Source organism: Homarus americanus, unplaced genomic scaffold (assembly GCF_018991925.1).
Source record: "Homarus americanus isolate GMGI-L3 unplaced genomic scaffold, GMGI_Hamer_2.0 scaffold51165, whole genome shotgun sequence".
In the NCBI taxonomy this organism is placed as follows: domain Eukaryota; kingdom Metazoa; phylum Arthropoda; class Malacostraca; order Decapoda; family Nephropidae; genus Homarus; species Homarus americanus.
Genome location: NW_024750341.1, coordinates 221,955 through 243,200, shown reverse-complemented (window position 1 = coordinate 243,200; position 21,246 = coordinate 221,955). Strand labels below are relative to the sequence as shown.

Genomic DNA, 21,246 nt, shown 5'->3' with positions numbered 1-21,246 from the left:
AACAAACATCACCTTGTCACACTCCTCCGTGGATCTGAACTTTATTTCCTCCAGTGATGTAGTCGAGACCACAAACACCACCATTTGCAATTCTAGTTTTTACGGATCATCTGAAACTTCACCTCCAAAGACTATCTGTAGGAGCTCTTCCTCAGATTTTCCATAAGGGATAAAATGGTCAACTACATCATCAATTTCCTCTTATTTTGTTATCACTGTAAGTCTTCTAAATATCTTAGTTCCTCAAGTGATTTAATACAAGACATATCACTTAGTAAATCAAAAACCTTTCCGTGATAATTGATGAACACCAAACATGACAATACAGGTACTGTATTTTAATTCAAAATAATCCCTGCTTCTTTTTTCACTTGGTTCAAGTTGATTTTGATTGGCATTTTTGCTAAGTACAGTAAAATATATGGTAAAAATTTACAACTGGTGAAAACTAATAGATATGGAGTCGATACGGTTTTTAAACCAAATTTGCATCAATAACATTGTCACAGCCTCCTGGTATTCACACATGTATACAGGTACTGTGCTCTATAAAAGGTGTACAGTATTTATATAAAGCTTACATTTACATGATCATGTTTGACGTAATTCCTTATTCCAAATTACAGTACAGTACAGTACTGATGATATTTTCAAAATGTGTATGCAATAACTTCATATTAATTCAACATACTGTACCTGACAAACACATATGTGGGATATAAAAAGGATACAAGAAAAATCATATATATCGTATATAGATGGTATATTTAAATTTGTAACACTGTCCTATATAAATGACTTCAAATAATAAAGTACATTGATAAATTCTGCATAAAAACAATTTTCAATTAAATCGAATAACATTTTTTGACTTATAAGTAAGAAATGGCAAATCTTATAAAACTTAATTTTAACAATTTTGATAAAGGCAAATGAAGTCAAAGTTTTTTCAAAAAAAAATAATTTTGGCCTCATTGGCTCCTGTCGCTCAGAAAATTTCCTTTCAGAAAATTTAGTTCAGAACAAAAAACAAGTTTTTTAAAAAATATTCCTGTAACAGTTTCTAAAAGGCTTCGAGCTGAGAAAAAATTCACAATAGACACAAAAAGGCAATAATAATATCAATAATAATAATAATAATGATTTTGAACTTACATTATAAAAACAGGCCAAAAATTTGTACATTCATTATAAACACGTGGCGAGGAATAACTTCACCCAATATGGAACTGATGTGCTCTTGTATAGTCCTATGTACAATACTACCAAATCTCAGACATATCAACTAACGCTACCATGAAAATGTGAAAAAATATACTCCCCTTTCAGTATGAACCGTGCACATCAGCTCATATTGTTGATAATATATATAGCAAAGCATATGTGAAAAAATCTGTAAAAAGTACAAAGAACTACTATATACATTGCTATGATCATTTGCATGTTTGTTATGTTACGCTATGTATGTATGGGAGAGACTCGGAGAAATGTGGCCATCAAGGAACGGTTATATCAATTAAGAGGAGAGACATACCTGTATATCATCTTCACTTTTTATGTCTCTCTCTTTCAACAATAGCACAGGTGTACACCAATTTTGTCTGTTGTACTATAAAAAAAACTGTGTACATTACAGAGGCCACATTCATCCAAGTTGGGGTTCATGAAGAGAAAAAAAAAATTTGAAGTAATCCAAAGTCATTGCATTATTCCTTTCTTTTAGTGTTGAGGTATTGGCAAAAGTTTTATTTTTAAGTAAAAATTGTTTTTCCATTCTCTCACCAAAGAGCACGTGGCATCTTGCATGCATAAAAAAATTTTGCTTTTGATTTTGCTTGTATGCCTATTACTGAGGGGGGAGGGTACATACCTATTTTTCTCGCATTTTTTATTTATTTATCTATTTACCATTTTAAGTACAAAACTGAGCAATGAGAAGGAGGGGGTTCATTTACATAAAAGAAGGCCTCAAAAAAAGCAATTGGCCATGGCGTTACAAAATTCGATATATTAAAATTCACATCACTTTTGTTTTTAATGCAATCGAATATTGAACCCTCGACTAATTTTCTTGAGCATTTTTACACAGCACGTGACGTGAGTAAAAGGGATTCTGCAGCACTGACATCTAGGCTTCAATCAGGGACACGTTACAAAAAAAAAAACAAAAAACTAACTTTCCTTCCCCCAAAATAAGAAGCTAATTCTTCCCACAGCTAAGAAGTTATTTAGTCCCCTAATTATAGGCAGAGGCTTCCAGCATATATATTTATAAAAAATAAATAAAATCGTGGGTCCATTACTGTATTTTAATACATTAAGACAAGTGTCTCACAATTTTTTCTTTAATTACCTTCCAATGTTTTTCCGTTTAGAAACTTAATAATCCCGTGTTTTTTTTTTTCACAGAGACAAATGTTAACCCTTCTTGAAACATGACCTAGCGTCCAAAATCAGTAATTAACCAGCGTCACCTGCAACACACTACCTACTAAACACTACACGAGTGGGTCAGTAATGCCACCACTCCTCTATATGTCTTTTATTCGTCTGCCACTAGAAAAAACTGAGAATCAGATAAATGAGAGTTCTGCCATACACACACTGGGGGGGGGATTAGGGACAATGAATCACCGAGACTTGAGCTAGTCACTCTTGTTTCGGGAAAGGAGGGATTGGGCGAGGATATTAGGTACAGTAAGGACTGATTGGAAGGATAATCACGAGGTACTTACTCTCTAAGTCTTGGTTCATGTTATTCTATGTCTGTTTTTCTTTTGGGCAGTTGAGGCATCACATTTCAAATCAACTCAAGAATGTTTACATTAATGATCAGCCGAGACATTAAGTTTCTGGCAGTAGGAAATGCCTGATTCACCCGTCTATCACTATGTATTATTACGTATTGGTTTCCTCTACATCAGGTGAGATCAAGTACTCCTCAAGGGTTCCTCACCCAGAAATTTCTCTTAAACATTTGTACAAAAATTCCATTACTAGAAACACAAAAATGTTATAACCTTATACTCTTCTTCTAAATGCAATTTGGACTTAAAAAGGGAGTTAATTAATATTTTAAGTTCCAAATGTAACACTCAGCCCTTCTTATAATATAATCTTTTAGAAACTGTGGTGATGATTATGTGCAGATTGTATTGAGTGTGACATTCCCTACATATGTACAGTATATCTCCCCATAAATTCAGTACTATAATTCAATAATCTCTTTGTGCACCAAGACTTGAGAGAGTTTACTTCGTGACACACACGCAACAGGCATACAAATATACCGCTTTTTTGCATTGTATTCTAGGATCATGGCAAGCGATATAGATATATATACTATATATATATTTATATTAAGGAACATACAACTTGAGTTAAAGATTGATTCATCTTTATACTTAAAGAGTTAAATACACATTATTCCAGACAAACCTCACACTTGCTTTGGTATAATACCTGCAGTATTAGTAAGGGTTCATCCAATTTTAATATCTACAAAATTTATAAAAAAAAAAACAATTTCAGGTCTCTGTGAATGATCGAATCCCTTTTACATCAGATTGAGTGTGTTTTTTACACGTCACTGAAACCTAAATGTCTGCAGATTCTATTTTTTCTAATCCATAATATATTTACTTAATAAGTAGCTTTAATATTCAATTTTTTGACAATAGTAATAATAATAATAATGAGCTATGTATGAGACCTCATCGAGCCGTTGAAACAATGTGACAACCTTAAAGAGAAGTCGCTCAGGAACTGACTGACCTTCCAACATTATCAAGTGCAGCACAAGGAGAAACAAATAGGCACTCAAAATATCACACTTATACAATAAAGGCTGCTTATATCAAAGTCTTGAAAAAGGTACTTGCTCTCTCTCTCTCTCTCTCTCTCTCTCTCACACACACACACACACACACACACACACACACACACACACTCTTTCTCTCTCGTTCTCTTAATGCTCCCTTGATATCTGTTATCCTTGATATTAATTATGTACAATCTTTAAATCATTTCTTGGCTTACAACTAACTGTACAGGCGAGTGGTTTCCAACACCATCTCAACTACTAGTCTGCGATCTCCGTTGCTGGAGCTCCTCCAACTGCTTTTTCAACTTTTCCTTCTCTCTGAGTAGTCGCTGTTCGGTGTGCTGGAGTTGCTTACAATGTAGCGCAGCCTTCTTCAGGATCTGAACCTTGGGGGCCTTCTCCAGGATCATGGTGTCAGGTACAAGTTGGCGTAGGTACTCAAAGGCGTTGCGGAGGTCCACTCTTCTCTGTCTCTCCAGAGAGTTATGAACAGACCGCCTACCCTCGTCACTCTCACCACGGTTCCTCCGTCGGTGCTTTGTCGACTTTATAACCTACCGGGAGAAAGGAATTGTTTATTTATGGTCATCAACTGTACAGAAAGTAAGAAAAAATAAAGGTATTTGCACCTATAATCAAGATGTTTAATTAACTGATCAAAGGTAGAGAATAACCGTAGGAAAAGGAGTTAAAAAACTCTAGTTAGAGACAACTATGCTATTAAAGGCACAAAATGTTAAGATGGAAATTATTTTTTCCAAATGCAGTTTTGTAATAGGTTTAAGAGTAGAAAGTTGTAATAATAAGCATTGTGTATAGAGTTGTAAATGGAAATCAGTGTGGAAAGACTGTAAATACTAGAGCTTCATTTATGACAAAATATATACCATACATAATTGATCAGAAAGGGGTGGGGGCAGCTTAAAAACGAAGGCTTGAATTCTCAAAGATTGCCTTATCCACTCTTATTTTGGCTGCTAATTTTGTGCAATACTTCATACAGTACCAGCAATTGAAATGCACATCTTTGATAAAGTGACCAAAGGACAGTAATAGGCCCAGGCCTCACCTCTGAGTGGTAGTCCCTCATCCTCTTGGTGTAGGCAGCTGGCTTCCCCTGCGTCTTGATCTTCACTGACACAAATCTGTTATTGCTGCCGGACTCATCGCTGTCCGGTGACGTTGAACCTGCAGCCCGGTTCTGTCTGTTCCTCATGGCCTCCTGGATAGCCAGTTGGAGCTGTCTCTTCACGTCAACGGAGCGTTTGGACGGGAGCTGGAGACGAGAGGAGGCGGTGGTGGTGGAGGCAGAGGTGGTGATGGTAGTGGTGTTGGTGGAGGCAGTCAGGGTGGTGGTGGTGGCCAGGTCATTGCAGGACACAACGTCCACCTCATCTTCTGCAAGCAGAGAGAGGAGTCTGGTTAGTAGTGCCTAAGTGGATGCTGTACCTCTCTTTACCCCTACCTTTCTTTCTCTCTTTATCTTTACTTGTTCTTTTCTTTGTCTTTATCTGTCCCTTTCTTTGTCTTTACCTGTCCCTTTCTCTCTCTTTACCTGTCCCTTTCTTTCTGTCTTTACCTGTCCCTTTCTCTTTACCTATCCATTTTTCTCATTCTCTCCAATTCTCTTTATCTCACTTTATCTTCCCCTTTCTTTCTCTTTGTTCTCCCTTTCTCTCTTACACATGCATACTTTATTGATACATATAAACATACAGAGGCTTACACGACTTACTTTTACAAGGTTTTATAATAAAATACCGTACATATATAGTCATAAAGGAAATTCATCTACATTAACAATTGCTGTTCTTTACGCACACGCAATTTAAACCATACACAAGCATGAAAAAAGTATTGGCAAAGAAAAAACAGAAGAGAAAGAATAATGAAAGAGAGATTTCCCCTAACAACACTTAAAATAAAAGGACTATGATTTTTTTTTCTTCCAGTTGGCAAATCTCTCAAACATGACATCGAAGTCGGGTGTAACTGGATACTGTATGTCGGACTGTACTCTGAAACTCAGGTACCCGTGTTTTTTTTTGTTTTTTTTTAAGAGTTGTGGAGGGCGTGGGCACTGACACACTCCCGGCAATGATTTACTCCCGAAGTGTGGTGACGTCGACCAGATTAATGGCGCCCCGTAACGATACTTTAATACCCCTGTACGATCCCGCGGTCAACCAGGCGAGTGATTCATACGCATAGAGAACGAGAAGCGGGCAGGGTGGGAGGGGGGAGGAGGTTAAAGGCGGAAGAAAACGGAGGAAGAGGAGGGATGTGTGTGTGTATGTTCGCTGCTTACACGTAGAGTGTGCGGGCCGTTGGTATTCGAGGTATTTAATCATCAAACTTGGACCTGGCGATAATTAAACGCCTTTGTACGGTAAACTAATGTCCAGGAGGCATAAAGCTTGCAGGCTGGAGGTATGGGACGCCATCACCAGGTCACAGAAAGGGCTAACTTTAAAATAATAATAATAAAAAATTTGGTACCGCCGGGAGGAGCCTCGGAGTGGAGGGACCTTGCGCCGCGTTCCTCTCGTGCCGGGGAGCTCAGAAGCCCTCTAGTTTGGCATTCCCAGCCACTCCCTAGCGACAGCCAACGCCAGGGGGAACCTAACAGGAACCCTAGGCTCCTTCAGCGTCTTATCAGGATTTCATGCAACTCCTAGAATGTCCCTCTAGTAAGAACGTACTTGAGGGAGGAGGTGGTGGTAGGGGGGGAACATTTCTAAAAATTTGTCTCTTAGTGGATGGACTTAACTTAACGTACTGTAGATATCAATATGGTTTGGTTGAGGGGGATGAGGGGTAGATGAGAGAAAGTAAAGGGCGGGGGGGAGGGAGGGAGGAAAGAAGGGAGGGAGGGTCTTGGCACCGAATGCTATGATGGCGACACTCAGTTGGCACTCGGAGCGCCAGACAGTGCCAGTGCCAAGATGCCCGAGACGTCTCCAGGGGTCCCCACCACCCAGCGAGGGGGAAAAACTAGTCTAGAGCGGGCAGGGCAGGAAGGGGGAGGGGGAAAGGGTAGGGGGGACGGAGAGGGGTTAAATTTCTGCTGTGGTAAAGAAACGCGAAACGATTTTTTGTGCCAGGAAGGACAAGAAAAAAATATTCTGGATACAACTACAGTGAGGAGTTTAATTTCGAGTGCAGGCAGAATTTTTTCCATCACAAGATCATCGTACCCAACTAGGGAAAAAAAACGCTCCTTAAGAGAAGAAACTCGTTCAGTTAGACTAGGTGGAGGGGGAAGAGATCACCTAAGAGGCGACGGAGAAAAAACAAATCCCGTAAAAGAAGTACCGAGGACAACTATATTTATTCTTAAATTTGACAAGGAAGGAGATGTCCTCAACGTACTCATGTTCGTTCTTCCGTGACATATTACTTGTGTCGCGTTTGCATAGTGTGAACTCTAAGGGGATGTTATCTGCCGGGATCCGCCCTAAGACCTTCCTGAGGACCGGATTTATGTCCCAGGGAGGCAGGCGTGGTTCTCGGGGCTATATGCTTAATAATTTCTATAATTCTCCCTTGTTAATATTTAATTGGAATTTATATTTTTGTCAAGGTTTAGGGGACACACACATAATTATAGTCATTGTGATTCATTAGTGTTATTGTTGGAGCACTTTAGTTACCGAGCCACGGATGATTTACAAAGGGGAGGTTTAAGTAATTTACAGTTTGCCATAAATATCCCCGTCATTTTAAGCTATTTACCAGTTACATTGTAAGTTATATGATGAGTCAATTCACGCATGGCACGGATTATAAAACAAATTATCTTTTCTATTACTATTTGTTAAATAAATTCAATTACTAACAAGGGCATTCTAACTAGTAAAGCCACTCCGTAATTACCACTAATATAATCCTTATACCATACAAACGTAAGACTAAGCCATGGACCTCCATACGCTCCTGCCTGTCAACATGGAAGGACAAACTTAACTAATTTGTAAACATACTTTGGGTTCGTAAACTCCCCCTCCCCCCCCCCCTATGTTTGACCCAAAGTCGTTAAAGCTATCAAATAATTCTAGTAGTATTTCCTTATCTATTATGTATATTACCTTTTTTTTTATATAATAAGGTTGTCTTTAGCTCTGAGTACGTTTAGGCAATGAACCCCCCCCGTATTCATGAGATATATTTAGCTATTTATTTACACACTTTGTATCTGAAGTGTACTACCCACTACTTTGGGTTTACATTTTTTTATTTATCTTAGTAATCGTAAGTTATTTTTATACATTTCTTCCTGGCTACATTCTACTAAGCTACGTTATTTGCATTTTTTTAATTGAAACGCCCCATCTCTCTCTCTCTCTCTCTCTCTCTCGTAATTTAAAGGATCAAACACCCTTTTAATCATCCTTTCTTTATAAATCCTATTAACTGACCTTTTTGTTTTGTATGTCAGTCGAGGAGTTCCTAGTTTTTCTTCACAAATCTTCTGTACGTATAGTTTGGCTAGACTTTTTTCTTTACTTAGTTGGGTGCGCTTTTTAGTATTTATTTAGCTATTGTTTTGCTTATTTAGTTTGAATGCGCCTTTTTTCCCCCGACAATTACCCAGCTACGTAGTGGTAATGACTGCCAGTGACAACAAACCAAACTACAGGTCACCAACTATTTATGTTTTAACAAATTTATTGGCAAAGCTTGTAGTACAGTTTGCCTATTCTGAGTAATTCAGTCAGGTCTTGACACTGAGGGTGGTATCACTCACTTCTCACTGCCACGCAGGACAGAGGTTCATACACAAAGAAATACATCATATTCATTTACAGCTATATATGTATAGAGGTCAGATTCATGTGGGTAATGTCACTGTTCACTGCCATGCAGGACAGAGGTTCGTACACAAAGAAATGCATCATATTCATTAACAGTATACGTGTATATAGGTCAGATTCATGTTGCCAATGTCACCAACTAGGGCTTAAACGTGCATACTAATTTTAGAGAGTGCAAACATTCCCTGTTAATTCCTGTACAAACGAGCAATTTTTTTTAGTCCATTATTCTTTTATTCTTAGTTATTCAATTTATCCGCCAAATCTTATTACATTTTTACTACGAACATAACAAAATCAACTAAACCAAAACAACCAAACCAAAACCAGCCAACCAACTCTCCCTACAACCGACCACAACATCAAAACACGAGCACATAAACAAACCCTAAGAGCAGACCCGGGGTGAACTACCACCAACACACCACGGAGGGAAAAAAAAAACATTAATTTTTCCCCAGAACTCGTTAACTCTAAGGGTGGAGATGAGGGAGAGGGTGATGGGGGAGAAGGTGGTGGTGGTGGTGGTGGAGATGAGGGAGGGGGATGGTCGTGGAGATGAGGGAGGGAGAGGGTGGGAGTGGAGATGAGAGAGGGTAGTGGAGATGGGAGAAGGAAGGAAAAGAGGAGGAAAAATTGGGGGGGGAGGGAGTAGAATGAGTGGCGTGAGGGAGTAGAGATATGATAGTCTAATAAAATTGCCTTGATTTCTGTCTATAAATAACATCACATTTATAAACCAATATTTTACAGAAGTTACTGGAATGCCTAGTTAAAAATACAGAGGACAACTACATGGTATTCTTCACTGTTTAAATTGCGATCGAGTGAAATGGAGAGCTTCCTGACAGTAAAAAAAAAAGTGGAGGGCAGGCGAAACGGTGGAGAGTATGAAACCAGCGAGCGCCCAGTTTGTGAAAAGGTGGAGCTGAAAGGGATATGAAACGACCAGCTTGTCAGAAAGTGGAATGCAGGCGAAACGGGAACTAATCTGTGAAAATGTGTGTGTGGACAGCCGACACAGCGTCCTCGTCTGTGAAAAGGCGGAGCAATAGAAGAAACAGCAAAAGCTACTAAGCAGGGGGAAAGAGTAACCAAAACAGCGTCCCCCCTCCCGTCTCGTCTGAAGAAGAGGTGGAGCAAAAACGAAAATCCCCGTAGTGATGCCCGGCGTTCTTTTCGCCAGACCTGAAATTGCCTGCATTCCTCAAGTCTTCCTTTTTGGTATCTCCCCTAAGCTGGAGTGTAATTATACCTTCTCATTTGGCAGACCAGTACCCGGCAGCCCTCTCCCGCCTCCCCCCTCCCCCTCCTCCCAGCTATCCCTTGGCCATACTGCTACCGTCAGCGTTCGTAAATGGTTACATATAAAAAAAAAGACATTTTAGCTACCCTCCTTATCGATTATCTTCCCTTGAAGTTTACTTTTGATGATTTTTACGTAAAATGTCCCCCCCATCTTCCCACCTCCTAAAAATCAGTAGTGTTTCTGGTTAGTATTCGATTGTATGGTGATGTAACTCAAGTGACCCATCCTTCCCTGACAAAACTTTTCTCTCAGTCGAAATAGAAAAGAAATTTGTTCTGGTGACATTAAAGACAAGAGACAGACCGGTGGATGGACGATGCACTTCATAGAGACTGGGTGATGAGAGTAGCTCGATCGCCCAATACGATCATAATGTCACCAGCATTGCACTGACCACCCACCCTACCACTCCAAGGAACAAACTCATTATTTACCAAGTTCCACCCACAGACGCTCGGGATTTTTTTGTTTTTATATATATACACTTATTAAATTCACCAAAAGAAATACGGGATTCATTAATTATAAACTACACGAACAGGACGCTCGGAAAAAAAATCAATATTCACCGATTGTTTTTTCTTATTATTAATGAAACAAATAAGCCAGACAGTTGATTTTACGATATCGTGTAAGGACAACGAGAGGGTGTCAACGTCGTGACCCTGAGATAAAGAGGAAAGGGGGGGAGGGGGGGGCGATAAACGAATCTATGTTTTTATCGGTGAGAAGAAAAAACAAGAGTATGAAGATCTTACTTACTGCCTCTACTACTACTTCTACTATCACCACCACTACTACTACCATTCCCACCACCACCACTACTACAATCATTCCCACCACCACCACTACTACTCTCGTTACTAACACCACAACAACAACAATACAAACTATTAATATTACTACAACTACACCTACTAAAACTACCACTACTTCCACCACAGCAGCTACAACTATTACTACCACCAAAACTTGACCGCCCCTTCCACTCGACCCAGACAGACGAGGTCAGCTTGTCTTATCTTATCTGGTCGAAGGACAAAGTGTGCCTGATAAGAAAGACACAAAGACCAACAGCTACAACGCCTCAATGACGCCTTTGTTGGCCTCCCTCACCCCCTCTCTAATGCACCCCCTCCCTGGCATAAGTCCTGACTAGGGTGGCGATAAGATTTGAATGTTATCTTCTGCGCTCGTGCTTCTGTGTGTGTGTGTGTGTGTGTGTGTTTTCAATGCGACATACACCTTCCAGAACGGCACCTCAGATTAAAAACAAATTCTTCTGGGGGTGAACTAAGAGAACCGTCTAGCGAACACATGTTTTCTCACACACAGGTTAAGAGCATTTAGTAATGTACTCCCAAGATCTCCTGACGGGGACCATCTTCACCCCAGCGGCCTCCGTCAGCAGACAAAACAGCGGTCATTAGTAAGGTTCCCGTCGTCTTGTCTCTCTCTCTCTCTCTCCCTCCCCTTGACGCATAGGGATGGGGGAGCACCACCACCGCAGCGTATTGTTAGAATGGAGGACTCTGGTGGGTTCTAAATATCGCCAGCAGTAGTTCTTGTGGCTGTGTGTACCCTCCACATTGCCAGCTAGCGTTGTGGTGGGGAAGGGAGTGGGGTCCTACATAACCCCCAATTGTCATGACCACTATTTCAGAAAACCCCATCACTAGTTTTATGTGAGTGTGTGTGTGTGTGTGTGTGTGTAAAACCTTATCGCAAGCTGAACCTATATCAGCCTACACACCCTTCAGCCACACCCGTTTTCAGAGAACCTATTCCGGTCATATCAATTTTGAGATATCTTATTGCATATACCAATTTTTCTCAAGGGGAATTATTACAAACCCCATTTTTCCCCCCAAGAAGACTTATTACAAACCCCCATTTTTTCCCAAGAAGACTTATTACAAACCCCCATTTTTTTCCAAGAAGACTTATTACAAACCCCCATTTTTTCCCAAGAAGACTTATTACAAACCCCCATTTTTTCCCAAGAAGACTTATTACAAACCCCATTTTTTCCCAAGAAGACTTATTAAACCCCATTTTTTCCCAAGAGGACATATTCTTGGGTGGGTCTGAAGGGTCAACCTATTATGTGAAGGTTGACGGTCGGTCACCTTTAAACACTACCAAATAATGGAGGGGGAAGACCTTGTGTGGAGCAGACAACAGTGAATGATGCAGGCAGGCACGAGGGGGGGAGGAGGAGGAAGAAGGAAGAGGGTGAAGGAAGTGGTGGAAGAGGAGGAATGGGGGACGTGGTAATGTTGGAGGAGGAGTGAGGAGGAAATGAGGAAATAGTAGAAGGAAGAATGAGAGAGGGCGGTGTATAGTTCACAATAGTAGGGGAGCTTTCTCTTCCTTCCTTCCTTCCTTCCTTCCTTCCTCCTTATACCTCCTCCCTCCCTCCTACCCCCCGCGTTGCCCCAGTTAGAGACATAAAGACGACGGAACACACGACTAACGCACACACTCAACGACACATTCCGTACCTTTCTTATTATAATGGTTACCCCTGCTGGCCTGAAACAATCACTGGGGGATGTGAGGGAGGGATGTGTGGAGGGGGAGAGGAAAGGGTGAGAAGGAGGAAGGATAAGGGACAGGGAAGGAAATCGGGTGGGGAGGGAAGGGTTAGACGGGGAAGATAAGATGGGGAGAGGAGAGGAAAATTGGTGTATGGGGAAGGGGAGACAGATTAGGGAGGGAAAGGAAAGTTGGTGAAGGAATGGTTGGAAATGATGAGGGAGGAAAGGGGAAAGGGGGGGAAGGGTGAGGGAGGAGAGAGGGAGGAAGGAGACAGGTAGAAAGGGGAGGAGATCAGGGTGCTAAATTTCGCCACTCAAAAGAAGGGGGAAGGAAGGGGGGAGGGAGAGGAGAAATACTTGTGAAAGACAGGGTACGTCACGGTGACACGTTTGAGGGCGAGCTGAGGTAGACAGGTAGACGAGCTGAGGTAGACAGGTACACGAGCCGAGGTTGTTAGGCTCACTCGGGCCTCGTCAGAGCATCACTTCAAGTCGGCCGCTCCGGAAGCGCTATTTTTTTGCGCACTTTAAGGGGAGTTTGCGTCGGCCAAGGCGTATGGGTAGGGAAATGGAGAAAAGGGGGAGAGGGGAGGGAGAAGAGGGAAGGGGAGGGAGAAGGTAGAGGGGTAGCCTTAACATTGTTCTCCCAGACGGGTTTTTACCTACCATTTTTTTCACCCCCTCTATTCTATTCCATTCCCCTTTACCCTCCCCATTCCTTCTTTCCATCTCTTCGTCTTCTCACTTTCGTCAGAGGTTCTTACTCTTGTCCGCACTGTATCGAGTTCTTCTCATCTCTCTACTACCCCTACTTCCCACTCTCTCTTTTTAATCTCACCCCTCATCTATCCCTCCCTTCCTTCTTTCCTAAGAGGCAGAGGCGGCTGCAAGAGAATGCTAATCAACGGCCTAAGTTAGGTTTATTTGCATACGTCTTGTCAACAGTCACCTCGACAGTGAGGGATTGTGGCGCCTGACATCCTTATTGTTATCTGATGGTGGTGGTATGATTTTTGGGAAAGAGAATAACGCCCGTATATTGACTTATTATTATATATTCTGTATATGTATTCATTTTGTTCCTTTTTTAATCTTCGTCTTTATCCATTTTTTATTTTCTTGAATTACTGCTGTATCAAGTGTGTTTCTTCCCTGCGCTATTCTTATATCCATTCTTTCCTCTTCATTAAATGCGTATGCCTAAGAAACACAAGTCATGGCATCCTTCCTTTTGCCATTTAGCTTAAAGGTTATTTTGAATAACCTTGGAAAATTTTCTCGTCTCAACAAGTTGTCAGTCTCTCCGTCCATAAACTGAAGGTTCCGACACTACATACAAACGTGCGTCACCATACAGCGTTTACATTCCAATTAATCCTGTAAAAACTAACCATTTTATGCCAATTAGCCTCTCAAAACACGTTTAATTAATCAATAACCCCCCCCCCTCCCTTGCAAGGGTACATATCGCTGAACGAAATAAATAAGAGGTAACCGAGAATCACTAAATAATATTATAAAGAGTATTTTTAACGTATTATTTTCAGCAACTGTGGTGTATTATTCTCATCAATTGTGTTCTTAACAATCAAAGAAGTCGCGAGAGAGTTAGAGTGAAAATCAACCAAGGGCGAGGTAGGCGCAAATAATCAATACTCCTCCAAGGTTTGGCGAGGGTGAGCAGCCCGGGGTGGCATCAATGGGGCGCGTTCAAGGTGGCAGATGTGGGACAATGGACCAATAGGCGCGCTCCTCCTCAGACCAAAGGTCCAATCAGCGACCAGCGCGGGAAAGAGATGACGAGGAGGGATGTTGTGGGGGAAAAAAAATTGGCCGGATACTTCCCTCAGAATTTGGGTGAATTTTGTTCTTACTTCGTGTTATGTAGGCGCTTTTCGAGACTAAATGGCACAAAAGTAAAAAGTTTGGGAAATAAAATGGATGCAAAGTGTACATTCCAGCATTGAGGAGGGATGATGCGTTTGAGGGTAATCAATGAAAGCAAACCTACACTAGGCACGACACCTCAGCAACACAGCTCGCCATTGCTGGGATGTGCACCACTCCCTCTCAACGCACCCAAACACCACCTACTTTTTACAGGTCGATTTCTTTTCGTTAGCTGATTAAGAAGCATAATGACCTCACACATACACACACACACCTGGGTCTGTCGCACTCAGAACATCTTAATGAAGGTGAATGATTTATAGTCCAGTGACTTTGAGAAACTAAATTGCTTGGTCTTTACGTGTTGTAAATTCAATGAACCTTGACTGAACAAACCGACACATGGAAGAAGGATAGTTAGTGAATTCAAAACTGCTTGAAGAATGATATATGAAGTTAATACATAAGTTTTATCCGTCAAGCACACGCAAATATACATACATTTTCTCTCACCTCGGCAGCGGACGAGAAGAAAACCTGGCAAATGACTCACTTAAATGTTCCCGACTCGGTGAATTTTTCTTTACCCTAAAAAATGTTAAGATACAGACAGATGTTCCCAGACAACAGTGTGTGACATATCTCGTGTCTATGTCTGTCTGTCCTTTCAATCATTCGTTTTAACAAAAGAAAATTACGACTACATTTGATTTGCATTCTTGTTCGTTTGGTACGCATGAACTTATCAGCATATAAAATAAAAAACAGTAAGAATAGCTTTTATAAAATTAAATCGGACAAGATTATATAAATTTTACGCAGTGAATTTATATAAGGTGAGCCGCCACTGGGTGTTGGCAACAGTTAGTTCTCGCGGCGCTCAACAGATGGCGCGGCCTGTACTATTGGCGGGCTCTGGCGAATTCGGGTGGATATTCTGATAATTTCTGCGGTTAAGTCACTCCAGCAAAATAAAAAAGTTTTGCACACAAGAAATCTTATTAAAAATAATATAAAACAATATATACAATAAGTAAGGTATCCAACGATGTAAAATGTTGTTTATATAGCAATTATATTGTATACAAGCAGAGAATCCAATGTAATAAGACAAAGTATAAAAGTAGAAGATAAGTTCATAAACAATATGTATGAAAGTAATGAATTAGTAAAGACAATAGAAAGTTGTGTATACAAGAAGTCGTTTTAGTAGTTAAATATACAAGCTGCCTTTCTAACGGCAATTAAAAATCACTTTAGGTATAACTCACCGGTGTCTGAGGGTGTGAGGATGCCCGGTATGGCATGGGCGTCAGGCTCGGGCACTCTGCCGCAGTAGTTGTGTTCAATATTCACTGAAGGGGGCACGTAGGAGGCTGCACTCTTCCTGAAGGCGGTACTAGCACTGCTGCTGTATCGTGAGGCACTGTTGGTACTCCTCGGGGGGAAACAGCTGCTGTCATTACTGCTACTGCTGCTGCTGGATGTCTCGCTCAGCTGGTCGTCGGCGTCGCAGTCACTGTCGGTGCCAGAGGGGGTGTCAGGGAGGTTATCTTCGTCGTCGTCGTCGTCCTCAGAGATGTCATCCTGGCGGAGGGCGTCTCGGAGCACCAAATCTGCCGAGCACTCAGACACTTGGCGCTCCTTGGGGGGCGGATCCAGCAGGGCGGAGCAGCACGTCCCCCCGCCCCACATGATATCCCTCTTCAATGACTCTTCAGGTACTGGGGGCGCTACCGGCACCCACCAAGACGATCCCCACGCACTCTCACCCAGGGGCGTCTCCCCTAAGGGCGTGGCCTCCATACCCTCCAGATCTGACAGGATGTCGCTGATATCCGACGGTGGCGTGGCAGAGGGGGACTCGAGGATCTCAGGTATGGAGGCTACTAGATCATCCAAGTCGTGTTCTGCAGGGGGCGAGCGTGGGGGCGTGGGCAGAGCGATAGGATGTTGCATATTGCTGCTGGTGGTGGTAGTGTTGCTGTACATGAAGACGCCGATCTCTGACGGCGAAGAGGTGTTGTAAGTCATACTGTGATCCAAGATGGAGGCTTCAGGGTTGGCGAGGGCCAGGGCACGGTCGTGTTCGATGTCGAACTTGCTCCAAATGTCTTCGGGGAGGGCGTGGTGGTGCATCTGTGTAGGGGTCAACCAAGACTCCGGCATCATCCTCAGGTCAGTCGACGTCGCCATCTGTTGTGTGCCAAGGGCGCCCAACTGCTGCTGTAGGGGGAGACAAAAAGGTGAGGTTAGTACACCATTATGAGACCCACACACACCTGAACTCATGCACTCACGTGTGTACTTCATCGTATGCAAATGTACCACCAAAAATGCATACAACTACAGTATAACCAACATGCCACGTACAAAAGAACACAATTAATACTACAACAATCAACAATAAAAAAGTATTCCTAAAAGTACAATTGCAAAACAATCGCAGTACCCATACAAACCACGACACGAAGTACATTTATGAACACTTATACACCAACACATGTTCACCCCACCTCCTACCGACTGTATCTGCTCGTCTGCCTCCTGGTGATTATCATGAATGAGAGCCTCGCACATCAGTTGATTCATTCATTCCAGCTGACCAGGACTTGACCGAGGACTCGTAGTAGTAAAGGTCACACACACACCTTACGAGGGGGAAGCGAGAGGGTAACTCATAACATCGACACCATTCCCTTTTCCCAAACGTCACAGCATTCTCGTTCACACCGTAATCAAAGAAACAACAACCCCCTCCCCACCTCTTCCTCTCTCCGCAGAGATGAAGACGACAGCATCATCTTCCTTCCCACTTCCTCCCTCCTTCCACAGTGAGACGATCCACAGAAGAACAGTTAAAGTACCTCCACAGTGCCAGACTGACACACACGCCCAACTTGTGCCAACTCTAGTTCCACCCCACTCCCACCACCCACCCCCAGCACGCCTGACAAGTCACTGCCCCCTCCTCCCACCCCACGCGAGCCATCTGGAGGAACCTGTGACCCCTATCGTTACACCGTCTGCCAAGGTCGTCGAGGTCAAGGGTCGTATTATTTTCTTACGCACACAGACACGCATTATATCTACAGTACTATCGTGGACAAAAGTTCGCTCCCTGTGGTGAAACTGAGTCACGGGAATGAGTCTCCGAACTGACTTACCCGAACTGTCATCTGGTGAGGGTGTGCTGTTTTATCTCATTTGGGTCGATACTGCTTCAGTTTGGGAGGGAGCGAACTTTTGTCCACGATTGTACATATTTATAAAATGACGTTGTTGTAGTTCATTAATTAAGGATACTAGAGGAAATATATTGACTGTGATGAATCACCTGGTTCACATTACTGTATGTAGTTTATTAAGACAAGACAATGACGGTATCTTGAGTACAGGAACACAAAAAAATCATCCAGAAGTTGTAGTCTGTAAATTTACCATAAATAGTTCGGCAGTGATGAAGGGAATTACGGATTATATGCTCTTGGTCTCAGACAAATATCCAGCCCCATCATTCTCAAAATGAAAATATTTTCACTAAAAAATATAAAGAAATAAACTGCACTATAAAATTAAAACTTCTTTTAGTCCCGTTTTTAAAGTTTTAATAAAGGTAAGAAAAGTTTTTTTTAACCAGTTTAAACGCGAATAGGTAGAGTGGAGTCACCAAGAACGAGTGAGCTAGAGAGGAAAATAGCCACAGATGCTCAGCTTTCATTTGAGAGACTATACTTAATCCACCTCTCCCTCTTCTAATTCATTTCTCCCTCTCCGTCTGTCTCCCTCCCCTACCCATTTCCACACGTTAATGTCCTTTCTGTATTTATCTCCACCAAAAGAAACTGTTCCCTTACCCCTCCTCTCCTCAACAAGCTCTCACTCCCTCTGCTGGTTCTCACTCTCACTTTTCTCTCAGTTGACTCTCCCGCTCACCCGTCACTTCTCACCAGGCAGGGAGGGAGGGAGGGAGTTCCACTCGCTCTCCTAGATGAGGTAGTGAGGCTGAGGAGTGTGTACGTCTGTGTTTGAATGAGAGTGAATCACAATGCCCAAGGGGTACAGCTACGCTTCAACAACGGTACTTTTGAGTCAACTGTAGCCTAACCGAAAAAGCTTAAAAATAAATACAGTACTAACAAAATTATAAAAACAAAATACGATAACTGAGAAAATCGTGTAGAACTGAGATGAGCCTTAAAGATACATTTTGAAATTTGTCTAAACTTGTGGAAAGTTTTAAACAGCGTACAATTCAGACGAGTTAAGACCATTAAAATAAATTGGCAGAAACCGTGTAATTTGTAAGTTCAAAACGTGTCGAATTGGAAGATGGACAATTACTAAGGGAAACACAAAATTGGAAATTGTCCTCATGGAAAACAGACCAACCAAATAAAACTACATAACTCCTCTTGTAAACAAATATATGAAGACTTTGTTATCTTAAGTAAACTAAAAAATGAGATATTAAATGTTTTAAAATGTGATTAACTTTCCCAATGTGCTAAAAAAATTTCTTGAACTAGTGAGTTTAACAGGCCAAATGGTGTTGTACTTTCGTGAGATTTAATAAAATTTATTTATTTTTTAAATAAAAATCCTGTTAAACTGTAAGAAAACCGCTGCTAAACTTCCAAGGGTTCAATAAACTATCCGAAATATTATCATAGTGTTAAACTTACATAATTAAGCAATAAAGCATTCACAAATTTCAGTGTAAACAGTGATAAATGCTGCTGAACTTTCATGACAAACTGCTCCCCCAAAATACTGCTGAACGTAACGGTATTAACAGGTTTTCAATAGGCATAAATGTTATTGAACTTTCGTGAGTGTTCAATATAAATCATAAAAGTATCATGTGGATATATTCTAAACTACCATAAATGTTGCAGAAACTCCGTACATCACAGGAACTGTCAGAAGTATTGTCAATAATTTGTAAAACTATCAATAAAACGCTAAATAAATGACCATCAACTGTCATCAAACGACCAGTAATAATAAAAAAAATAACTAGGTGTACCGTTGACAGTTATAACATGTCATAACAGCCTTAAAAAATTGGTTGGTATTGACAGGTTCCACTGCTCACTAAACTACCACAAATGTTATGAGACTAAATGGGCAGTAGCGTACTTGTCACACATGAAACTCTTTGTAAACTAGAAATAAGTTGTCATCAATGCCATCCCAATATTGGATAAAGTACTTGGAAAATAAAGCCACTCAGTAAACTTAACCTTACGCACAAGTGTTGCTTAAACAATCACTTAACTCTCGCTCAACTGTCAAAATATAACGAATCAGACGGTGTAACTATTCGTAAAACTGTCAACACATTTAAACTGCAACTATCAAAACTAAACATAATAAATACCATTAAGTGTCACTGCAGAGTTGCACCGTCAGTAGTAATGTTAATAGTTTAGTACTTACGTAAGAGGTGCCAAATATGTATACACGCATACACACACACAGACGTACACACATTGCCAGGAGTTACAAGTTAAATAAATAATGTACACACTGCCAGTAACCGCTAGGAAAGTCTGGAAAGAATCTTATATATTGTGCCAACTGTCAATAAGTTACCATAGATGTTGTCAATGAAGTCTACATAGTTAAGAGTACAGCACAATACATACTCATCTTCGCAGCCGTCAACAAAAATCCCAAGCACTTCCCGTGACTGCTGAAAGCGCGCGAAACTCATGTTCATATACCGGCATATATGATACATGTCGTTATCGAATCTCCAAAGTTTATATTCACTAAAAAATTACTTTGTATGAAATAAAGTCTAATTCTAACCATAAATCAATTAAAAATAACTTGTTACAAAAAAACATTATATAGGAAAACTATTTAAGCTCCGAGGAAAATGTTTTATTCCAACGGTTCAGTAAAGAAAATGTAAATTTTATTAAACATTGCCTACATACTGTCAACCCACTAACTATTTCCTAAAGAGAAACTGATTTATAGAGCTGTCAGTTACGGTTGTAAGTCGTATAAATTCTACTGTCACATTTTGCCGCCAAGTCCGCAGCCCAGAAAAGGGCGGGGTTGGGCGAGCCACCACCCACCCTCACTAACAAACTAACCACTTGATCAAATTCTGAATAAAAATGGTTTTTATTTCCCAACTAGCAAAACGTATTGTTACTCCGTCTGTCTTAAGTTCCAAATAACGAAACCAATATCTTGAATTAGACTGATTCCTTGCGGGTGGCAGTAGTCTAGCGAGTAGTGTTGTCTGACCGTACACACACTGTCAGCATTCATCATTACACACCACCTTCACACACTGCACGTATTATACATTCAGTCTCTTTTTGACAAGTTTCAAATGTCCAAGTATATGTACGTACACATATTGTCCGTGATCCATCACTTAACACTGACATCGACAAGAAAAGCTATATTTTCGTAAAAATATATAATATTAATACAATCAGCTACCGTGTTGCTAGGTAGTGTACACACCTTCTTCACAAGCTTCCAATAAAAGTTCAGGCACCAATCAAAATGTCACTTGAAAAATCCAATAATAATCCACAGGATTTTGAGAGTTGGGTACGTGGTGCACGATCGCACAACGTGCGTGTTCCCACGTCAGAGTCCACACGTTAACTAAACACTCTCGCCACAGCAGTCACTACAGAAATAAGCTCCAGCGAACGTCTGAGCGGAGACTCCGCCCCCCACAACAACGTCATCATTTTAGACCCGCCTTCTCTCTACGTCATAGCCCCAACGCGACATCTGAAATCGGTTAAACTAAAGTTGAGTTGCCATTATAAGTAAATGCATGATTACTATTACTAGTCACGAAATACTTTTTTACTTGATAAATTTTTTTAT

At 41.1% G+C, this 21,246-nt stretch overlaps 1 protein-coding gene across 2 annotated transcripts; it reads right to left on the bottom strand.

Moving 5' to 3' along the window:
- Positions 1 to 746: 746 nt before the first annotated feature.
- LOC121854042 (N-myc protein-like) lies at positions 747 to 21,044 on the bottom strand. Of its 2 annotated transcripts, none has more exons than XM_042348427.1 (4): positions 20,869 to 21,044; positions 15,648 to 16,599; positions 4,893 to 5,221; positions 747 to 4,377 (listed from the first exon to the last, which is right to left on the bottom strand). In XM_042348427.1, the coding sequence occupies exons 2-4, from the start codon at positions 16,570 to 16,572 to the stop codon at positions 4,075 to 4,077; spliced, it is 1,557 nt and encodes a 518-aa protein (XP_042204361.1). In that variant the 5' UTR covers positions 16,573 to 16,599; positions 20,869 to 21,044; the 3' UTR covers positions 747 to 4,074. The 2 variants fall into 2 exon arrangements, with proteins under 2 accessions (XP_042204361.1, XP_042204360.1); XM_042348426.1 differs by having other exon boundaries at positions 15,648 to 16,602; positions 20,869 to 21,043.
- Positions 21,045 to 21,246: the final 202 nt, after the last annotated feature.

Bases quoted from the DNA above. Each gene is read 5' to 3' on its own strand.
- LOC121854042 (XM_042348427.1), bottom strand. From the start codon at position 16,572: ATGGCGACGTCGACTGACCTGAGGATGATGCCGGAGTCTTGGTTGACC. The intron at 5,222-15,647 runs GTGAGTTATACC...CTCTGCTTGCAG, and splicing joins CCTCACACCCTCAGACACCG to AAGATGAGGTGGACGTTGTG. The intron at 4,378-4,892 runs GTGAGGCCTGGG...TTCTCCCGGTAG, and splicing joins TGAGGGACTACCACTCAGAG to GTTATAAAGTCGACAAAGCA.